Source organism: Ptychodera flava, chromosome 20, assembly GCF_041260155.1.
Source record: "Ptychodera flava strain L36383 chromosome 20, AS_Pfla_20210202, whole genome shotgun sequence".
NCBI lineage: Eukaryota > Metazoa > Hemichordata > Enteropneusta > Ptychoderidae > Ptychodera > Ptychodera flava.
This window is the reverse complement of record NC_091947.1, coordinates 17,131,890-17,142,114: the sequence shown is the minus strand read 5'-3', so window position 1 is coordinate 17,142,114 and position 10,225 is coordinate 17,131,890. Positions and strand designations below refer to the sequence as shown.

Here is a 10,225-nt window from a genome sequence, read left to right as displayed (position 1 = left end):
AACTATTTTGCATTCCGTACAGCTTGCGAGTACAACATATTCTGGTCACTTCATGGCGTCATCAAAACGAACCCACGACACAAGACTCTCAGCTTTCGAGGTCCAACCTTTAGAAACGAGGGCGGACTTCGTTACACGGGATGTTTGTACAACGTCACCGTTCCCGCGGGATATAGAGCCGTGCTTCGATTTGACAACATCACTAAGGTAGAAAGCTGGCAAAATAGAGGATATATGCAAGTGATGGATTTACAGACAGGAGGTAAGTCAGTATTTTGATATAGTAATAAGGACATTTAACAATAAAACGAGTAACAATGTGAACGACGAAGTGAAACGACACGTTACATACACACAGTGCGACTCAGTAGACGTCGTGGCTTACAGAAGGCATATCATAAAAGAATGACAATATAACGCATCAAGAAGCGCACCCATTTTTAGGATCATGAGTGTGCATAAAGTAAAAATGAAAAGCCTCCTTATCGAAAACATCGTGCAAATTATATCTCAGAGTTTAATGTAAAAATTGTGAAATCAAACGTTTGAATAAAATTGACACAAGTGTAAGACACTACATGGATCAGAAGGTGATCATAATCGGCTTACTCTGTCGGCTTCCTAGCTACACGCTTAAGGTGAGAGTTTACTCAGATTTAAAAGTATTATCGTCTGTAACATCAACAAAAACAGAATAGCTGGCTTCCGTTCTAATATAATACATTTTAGGTAAGCTTTGATTCATAGTACCTCACTTCATGTTTTAACTACAAACGGGTCTTCATTCTTTATTGTCATTGTTGCGATTATTTCAGCAAAGAGCAAGCCCAAACTTGTCAGGTCAGGACATATCGTCATATTTCTAATTTTGCATATTTGTGCTCTGATGATTAATGCCGACCAAAAAAGAGACAAGGCGTTCCAATCCTACTTTTTGAGTAAGGCGGTCCTACAGTATCTCTACTCCTCGCTTTTTAAACTGCGGACCAGCCTTTTCTGTTACTGTTAATAATTCAAGCAAATAGCATGGCTAAAATCTGTCAAGGAACATGGTCATTTTTCTGAGTTTTGCATATGTTGTGCATCGATTTATCCTAGCGATAAAATCACTAGACAGGGTGGATCCTGTCGTACTTTTTGGATTAGAGGGTCCTGAAGTACTCCTACCCCACGCTTTACAGGCTCCGTTTTTATTTTTGATAGTTCACCAAGACTTAGGCCGAAAATTAATGACGGAATATTTTGCTTTATTTGATTTTTGTATATATTGTGCTCCGATCATTTTAACAAAAATAAATAGAAAAGGGGAGTTCCTGAAGTTCCCCTACCCCGTGCTTTTTCAACTGCAGACGAGCATACTTTTCGCAAGACTGAGTGTCTTTATTACAATTCAGCAAAACACACGGCTAAAAGTTGTCAATAATGTCAATTTTCTGATTTTTGTATTATGCTATTGTGCAGTTAGCAGACAAGGACAATGGTGTAAAAGAGTGGATTTCAATCATACTTTTTGAGATACATTTGGTAGAAGTTTGCCATATCTGACTTTATGCAGTTTCACTGCTTTAGGACAAACTTCAGCCGTGAAACATGTATAGGGAGCTGATTAAGACTTTGCAGAGTTCGAAACAAATCCTTTACAAATAAGTGTAGATTGTAGGAGGAAAAATGAGTGTTGCTAGCAGGTTGATGAATTTAATATTATACGGTAAAATAATATGTTCATGAAGAGCGCTATGAAAAATTGATGAGTCGGCATGTTTTGCTGCTCTTTTTGTATAGAAGGGAATATTTTTTGCATCTTATCTTAAAATATATCGAGATGACACCATTGTTTGGATATAATTTTCAAAATGACTTTTAATTCCCATTTTTTGTAAAAGTTTCAAGAAAATGTCAATATTGCAAAGATGCTGTGCTCATTTCCACATGAACTAGGTATAAAGAAAAATAGGAATTATACTATACAGTGTTTAAGCGATTGAAATTAATGATGTAAATGAAGGAAGGATACATCAGAAACGGAAGTCTAAGAGGATAATACTTAAGACCGATAAAAGACAGTTCAATAATCTCAAGAATGTTGTAATTTCCTTTTCAGAGCGTATTGGTCACTACGAAAGGGATATACCCACCGCTGTTAGAGCATCTGATAACCAAATACAACTTCGTGTTATCTTGTCGTCATTTCCGCTGTTGGTTCAGATACGATACATCGGAGGTAAAAAGATAAGTAATACAGGAGTGCTCTAGATCTGATTTAGTTAATGTCACAACAAATTCGCCATCACTTGCCAAAGATTGGCATATATTTCAGTGGTTCTGTGGTAACAATCTTATTACTTGAATTAATGTATCGTGTGAACTATACGCGGCGATGTTAGTGTCTCGCCATGGCTCACAAGACACAAAGATTGGCTTCGATCCTAGCAATTCACATCGTATTATAAAGTTTGCGCGGCGGTTAGATTACTAAGACGTCGTAATTTTGTTGCAACATGAGATAATCGGAGATTTGTAATTAATATTAGGAAGTGTCTTTGATTATTGGACAGACAGCTGGTCAGATAGTGTAAGTAACAACGAATGCATCATAACGATTGATAAAACTACACAGATGCTACAATGATTGGCATATTGTTGCGATCTAATTACAAACCGACTCGTAAAATATGAGAGCTCAGCCAGATCTTGTGTAACGTTCTGAAAACGAGGTAACGAAACACTCAAGTGTCAAATGTCATATATATGTATGGTAGGATTTCAACTTATATTAGAAAAACTCGTAACTCGAATCATAAATCTGACCAGCTCAAATGCGTCTTGCAAATCTAACATAAATTAGCTGATATATTCACAATTATCACAATTCCTTTATGTTTCGAACTCAGAACCAAAGGATGAACTCTTCGCCTGTGAAGTTCCCACTCGCGTCACCTTCAAAGAAAACCAAGGCAATATGGCATCTCCTAATTATCCCGCTCTGTATCCCAACAATCAGGATTGCGTGTGGCATATCATCACAGACAACCCGGACGCAAATATCGTTTTGACTTTCCAGGACTTTCAGTTAGAAAGGCGGCAATCCGATCAAGAACAATGCAGGTAGGAACATCGCCGTACTCAAGACAACTATAAGCTCGAGTGTATAAAAAAATTAATCTGGCTTTGTTAGACACCTTCGGTTTGTCGCGCTCTTTCCGTAGTCATATCCGCTATGTCTTTATACTTAAAGACACAATCAAATTACAAAACAATCAAATACAATAATTATGTTTTGGAGTTCGTGTCTGTCTGTTTGCATAATCACAAACCGGATGTTTCACGTCATATTTTAAACTAATATTTGAAAAGGGTTGTGGTGGAGGGTGAAAAATGTACACACTCGATATGAAACCACTCTAACAGTCTACATGGTCCAAAGACCTTTGATGTAGACAGTGTAACTGAGCGATTTGGTTACTTCTGACTTATATTTCAAAAGGACTTCGTTAGATATAACAGGATACCTGTTATATCTCACTCTGTCCTACATCATATAAGTCTGATTTTATATCAGGCATTTCACGCCCTTATAAAATTTTCAAACATATTATTAAATGCCGCTGAAGTCATATTTCTCTTTCTACCTTGGCATTTTCTGACAACAGAGTTTTTTCATTAGCTCTGATAGACCTCACATCCTGGCATACATTGTATGGTGTGCCAAAGAAACGTTATTTTCATTTGTTCACTCTAGAGTGCAACTTTCATTCTAGTACTTAATTTAATGAGCATAACATGAGAGTGTGATTTAATGAATTAAATCGAACTGGTGAACGCATACAAACTGCATTGCCGGAATATAGGTATGAAAGGGGTCATGAAGATCGTCTGATGATTAAATTGTCTTTTTTATGTATCGCTTCTTTTCTATTTATCTCAGTAAGGATTACCTTGAAGTGCGAGAAGGGCCATCAGTTGAGGATCCTCTGATAGGTATATTCTGTGGTAGAGATGTCCCAAGTATAATTGTCACACCAAGCAACGCTTTGTCTATTCGCTTTCGAACAGATGAAAGTGTGCAGGACAAAGGTTTTTTGATGCAGTACAACGCTAGTAAGTGCGATATAAACAATTTCACAACACTAAATAACATAAAAAACGAGTTTGCCGAAGATTACTCCGTATTATCTGAAATGAATAATATACTTTCTCATATTACGCTGGAATTCATGTATTCATATATGCATTTATATATACATTCATTTAACTATGCATGGCAATTTTGCACAAGTGAAAATATGCATACACTCACGTATGTATGTATGTATGTATGTATGTATGTATGTATGTATGTATGTATGTATGTATGTATGTATGTATGTATGTATGTATGTATGTATGTATGTATGTATGTATGTATGTATGTATGTATGTATGTATGTATGTATGTACGTACGTACGTACGTACCTACGTACCTACGTACGTACGTACGTACGTACGTACGTATGTATGTATGTATGTATGTATGTATGTATGTATGTATGTATGTATGTATGTATGTATGTATGTATGTATGTATGTATGTATGCATGCATGTATGATATGTATGTATGTATGTATGTATGTATGTATGTATGTATGTATGTATGTATGTATGTATGTATGTATGTATGTATGTATGTATGTACGTATGTATGTATGTATGTATGTATGTATGTATGTATGTATGTATGTATGTATGTGTGTAACTATGTACGTACATACATAGTTTCACATAGAGGGGTACCACACAAGCGACAATTAAACTTGCAAGCCACGTCCTTCTACCATTGTTACTCATTAGCAATTACATGTATAATGTTACAATTTTGGGGATCTTCGGAACGCTTTTGGAAATGCCCTTGCATAGACATTCGTTAAGTTTTCCATGTCGTGTATTTTGGCTGTTTTCATTTATACAGTAATTTGCAAATTTTATTTATTAGAATGCCACAAAGTGTACGAAGGTCCTGAAGGAATAGTTGAAGTCAAGAAGCGTACCCCAAGATCAATTATTTTGACTGGAGATTGTACTTTTGAAGTCAGAGGCTCCGAGGATTCAGCACTGATGCTAAATTTCACCGTTCTAGGCCTGGACTTTATTGTGAATCTCAAGTATTCTTATTACAGCAGAGACGAGCCAGCCACGTATGTAGATGTTCTTGCAGGAGAAGCCAAAGGTAAGCAAAGTTGTGTCTGATACACTGCTGATAGGTTCACCAATGATTCTTTGTTCACAAATTATATATGTAAACGCGGAAAGACATGCCGTTCCTTTAAATTTGTGTTCATTCTTTCTATCTTCGAGGGGATCTTTGTTCCGCCACACTTCGTCACTGTACACCACAAATGTCAATATGCCACACACTTGGCAGGCACCGGATCTGAGGTCTTTAGCCAAATAGAAGGCAGTTATTCATTGGTTAACTGATAATACCAGTAGGTTTTTGTCAGAAGAAACCTCCTCCGGGTACCTTCAACAAAACTGAAAACGTGTTTCTGTCTTTATAAATATTATGAAATACACTTTAGACATTTATTCGATAAAGCATGCAGATCTTTGCACATCAAAAGATGCTTCTCCACACTTCTCTAAGTGTAGCTAAACATAAATTATCGCCTGAACCAAACAACCATTGAATTTTTCAATTCCTCCAAAGAAATGCACTTTTTAACAAGCCTGTATTATTGTACATTTCTAAATATTCCAGAACATGTAGTTCGTTATTACGGAAAAACACTGAGTCCAAATCTGATCGTGCCTTCGGACAAAGTCTATGTGATTTACCATATACCTCAATGGTCACAATACTACAGCTACCCTCGGTTCTTCAACATTACTTACCAGGAGCAAGGTAAATTAACTATTACTGTAGGTTTTAGGCACGGACTATGCGTGTCTCAGATGAAAACCTAAATTCATATTTTTCATGTGATTTCTGTGAGTTTTTTTCAGCGAAAATGACAATTGTATTGTTTCAAGGTATGACTATTTTCAAGCACTGGACATGCATTCGTTTGCATTATACGAATGTACATTCCGGTCGAAAGCCACGTGACAAGAATGAATTTGTTTTATTATAACAATCAATGCCGAATCTTGTTAATTAGTTTTGTTACTACTATTTTGAAATAACTATTGCAACATACACCAGCGAATGGCATGCAAGCGTTTTAGCCGCAAGTGATTATAATCCAACAATTTTATTATTAAAAAATAATTACCGTAAGCATCAGCCAGAAACCCTTATGTACAAATTGTAGGAGCAATGCAATATAATTGGATCGAACGATAATTGGCTTTTATGATGACTGATTTGTTGTGTTTTGTAGTCAAAGTCTGTTAAGAAATTAATGTTTGGAAATGTGCATGTCAAATTATATAATTTCTTTGTCAAAATACTGACATTTACATTCAATCATTTCACAGAAGTTGAATGCCAATGGCCATCCGGAGATCTGTATATCGAAGAATTTGGAAATCTTGTAAACCCATGGGGAAACAATGAATATCCAGGAGGCCAGACGTGTGAATGGCGGATTAAAAGTTTGGCTCGTTTACCCGTACGGGTGACTTTGCTGAACGTTTCTCTTCATCCGAAGAATAGCGTCACACCCTCTCTAGACGAAAACATGACATGTGTGTAAGTAATACGTGCCATTATAATCTGTTAATTACACTAGTCTTCCACAATGCCATACATTTGAAGAAAAATAAGAAAAATTTGCGACTTTCTTAATTTCTGCATTTTCTACCGTCTGGCTTAAAATAAAGTATTTTGTTTGCTGCCTTGTTTTGCTCCCTAAGTGATGTTAAAATCCGTAATGTCCATCTTGCCAATACAGTCTGTATCGTGTAATATCGAATGGCATTCACAACTGGCTGTTTGTCAGTTGTCAGCCATAGGATTGAATACCGTACCATATCAGACACTAGTGCTTTGGCATGGCTAATACTTTGCATCTCACCATGCACTCTTGGGAGATAAGGCGGGAATCTTCTAGTTTTTCGGAAAAAATTGATAAAAAAATATCAAGGTTACACCCTTTGTCCGTTTAATGTAAATACGCCGGCGCCCTACACCTGTAAGGGGTCATAGTATATGTCAGCGTTGGTAAAAAAACAACAGACAGTTAGACAAATATGCAGACAGGCTGACAAACAAGACTGTTTGCATATGATAAATCTTCTTTATCGTTTCATCCAGGGACTTTTTACAAATGTCAAGTGGACAAGATGGTACAGAATTGGGAGGACGAGTGTGTCAGGTGACCACACCGATGACCTTTATATCTCATAGTGATACAGTATCCTTGACGTTGAAAACTGAAAGTGGGGACGGTGGTGATGGTGGATTTCAAATTCGTTATGACCAAGGTTTGTAACAATGCCGTCAAAATAGTAGGGCTGTATGAAACAAGGAGCACGGCCAGGTTAATGAAACTGTGCTCTTTGAACAAAATTATGTAGCATTATGTTCCATGCTCACGTTTACATCCAATTCATAATCGAATGCCATGTTAGCTGTATGTCGGCAAATATCCAATCACCGTGATAAATTACCGTGCGATCAGACGAAGAGCACATTCAGTTAGCATGAACTAGAATTTGGTGAAGTGAACAATTTTATCTTACATTTGGTTTATACGTACATGCATACATAGGTCGGCGGTGTCTGTATGTCTGTACGTATGTATGTATATAAGTATTGTGCGGATGTATGCCCGTCCATATCAAAAACTCCAAAACCGCAGCACCTACGATCTGAGTATTTGGTGTACAGGTGCACCAAGGGGTAGAGGTGTGAATTTGTCCAAATGAATATGTCAGTGTCAAAAATATGCAATGATGTAAAACAGGAAAAGTCCTGCAAATTGTTAAACTCTAAACCACAGGCCGGATTTGGTTGAAACTTGATGTGTAGGTTCTTAATGGTGACGTCGGTTAGATTTGTTTAAATTGTGGTGAAACTTTAATAGTTGTATTTTTGGGGCAATTTTTCCCGTTTTGGTCAATAAATCTTATTTTCTGAAAGCGCTCATCCAATTGTATTGAAAGTCGATATGCAAGGTCCTAAGGTTGGCTTCTGTCAGATTTGTTCAAAGTGTGGTACAATTTTCTTATTTGTATTTTTGGGGGGCAATTTTTCCCATTTTTGGTCAAAAAATCGTTTTCTCTGAAATCGCTTGTCCAATTGCCTTAAAACTTGGTATGCATGTTCCCAGGGGTACTAAGTGAACTCACTCTCGGGCATCGAACCAAATGTGAGCCAATTTTCATTGACGCTATATTTAATCTTATACCATTATCAAAGACGTTTTTGGTTTTGTTAAACAAAAACAAAGGCTAACTTGCATCAACATGGACTTACAGTAGTGTAATGTAGTTCTTGTAATATTATTTTAACAAATACGCACAATTCAACGTAGATGACTGACAAATAATATAACTTTGTCGATTCTGCAGGTTGTGGCATTGTTGATTTTGAGGATGAGCTTCCGCCAAGTAACACAACAAATTTTGACATTTCACCTGGTGCAGCACCATGGATGGCCATGATATACTCTGGAAACGACACCGCAAACTTCTGCAGCGGCGCCCTTCTCAATGACCTCTGGGTCATCACGACAATTCCGTGCATTGCGAACAAATGGTACAAGCAGATGTATGTAAAACTAGGCAAAACGTTCAGTAATTTCACTGAAGGTTATGAAGTTTCCTTCGCAGTCGTCCGTCACGAATGCTTTGGCTTCGATTACAATATTTGCATATTGAAATTAGATAGGAGTGTTTATTTTAACTCCTACATTCGTCCAATATGCCTTCCCACTTTTGAGGCCATCAAACGAATTCGGGCAAAGGCGGGAACGATCGGTTACACGTTTGGCTGGGGCAATAACTATAAAAACGGGACAAACAGCAGCGTCTTGCAGCGGATTCCGCTTGAAAGCGTACATTGGGACGAGTGTACTCAAAGCACACTCGACAACTGGTATGTTGAAAGAAACTATCACTGTGCTCGTTACACCGATGGAAATAACGGAGGCGATCGTTGCTATGGACATAATGGAGGCCCTTTCGCAAAGTACCACGAAGGAAAATGGTATATGGTGGGTTTGGTTGCCAGCGACAAATTTTGGACTGGCGGCGAAGACTGTCCGAGACGTGGCTTATATGGTTGGTTTTGGAGAACTGTTAAAATTGATGACTCCATCAAGAGCCGAATCGACGAAAACTAAGGCAAAATAGTGGAGTTCGCTGATTTTTGGTACATTTAGTTAAATTTTTCGGCGCATTCATTATTCATTATTGCTATTGTCGTAAACGAGACGTTAGACGACAGCTAAATTATAAGTACAGAGTCATTTCCATCAACACATTATAATATTCATCATGATCTAGATTGTGCGTGTTTTCGTAGGTTTTTCATTTGTGCAAAAGTATTTCATGTTGGTATGTACTCGCATTACTACTGTAGCAAACGTTTTGTTCTCTCGATCACATAGAATGAAAGTTCACTTCGATAAGCATCCTCTGAATTCATGCATTACCAACCACCGTAGAGGTATGAGTCAATGAAGTGATATCTGAAATAAAAGAAAATAAATGGCAATGTAAATATTATTTTATGCAGGACTTTAGGATTACCAATTGCAGCAATGTGGAATCATTTTAGTCTTCACACTAATAGGGTCAATTTTATTACTAAAATAGTCACGCACGACTTTTATTTTTCTTAGGAAATTCGTAGCTTGCATTACTCTTATTTACTCCTTAAAACAATCTTCCACAAAAAATGTGTAACTGTGTTTTTCCCTATCATAGTTATTCATATCGAGTTCTGTTAATGCTTTTGTAGATGTATCGACATATATCATTGGTAAACTGGCATGATAAACTGTTGTTTTATGTGAACGTAATGGACAAGATACTGTAAATCTCTATCTAAAACAAACAAATATCATTGGCATAAAAAGAAAACATGTCATTAAACAGTGAAGATATGTAATCTTATCAAATATTTGGATAGACGGTTGACTGTTTTTTCAGGATAAAGGGATTAAAGAGAAAGTATTCTTTACAGATACCATTTGGTCTTATTGTTTAGTGTGGAAAGTAATATTCTGCTGACTAAATATGGTAAGTTATCATGCACTCAGGCCATTTCACTGGGAGACTGCCTTTCGTTTGACTTAGGG

At 37.0% G+C, this 10,225-nt stretch overlaps 1 protein-coding gene across 1 annotated transcript in view; it reads left to right on the top strand.

Annotated features, from left to right (window-relative positions):
• LOC139120182 (cubilin-like) overlaps positions 1–10,113 on the top strand; it is a 22,532-nt gene extending 12,419 nt beyond the window's left edge. The window contains exons 12-20 of the mRNA XM_070684342.1: positions 23–262; positions 2,102–2,221; positions 2,892–3,105; positions 3,926–4,098; positions 4,972–5,205; positions 5,737–5,880; positions 6,456–6,669; positions 7,234–7,403; positions 8,493–10,113. Of these exons, the coding sequence (XP_070540443.1) occupies positions 23–262; positions 2,102–2,221; positions 2,892–3,105; positions 3,926–4,098; positions 4,972–5,205; positions 5,737–5,880; positions 6,456–6,669; positions 7,234–7,403; positions 8,493–9,265 (2,282 nt within the window). The 3' untranslated portion in view covers positions 9,266–10,113. The remainder of the gene's footprint in view (positions 1–22; positions 263–2,101; positions 2,222–2,891; positions 3,106–3,925; positions 4,099–4,971; positions 5,206–5,736; positions 5,881–6,455; positions 6,670–7,233; positions 7,404–8,492) is intronic.
• The last annotated feature ends 112 nt before the right edge of the window (positions 10,114–10,225 follow it).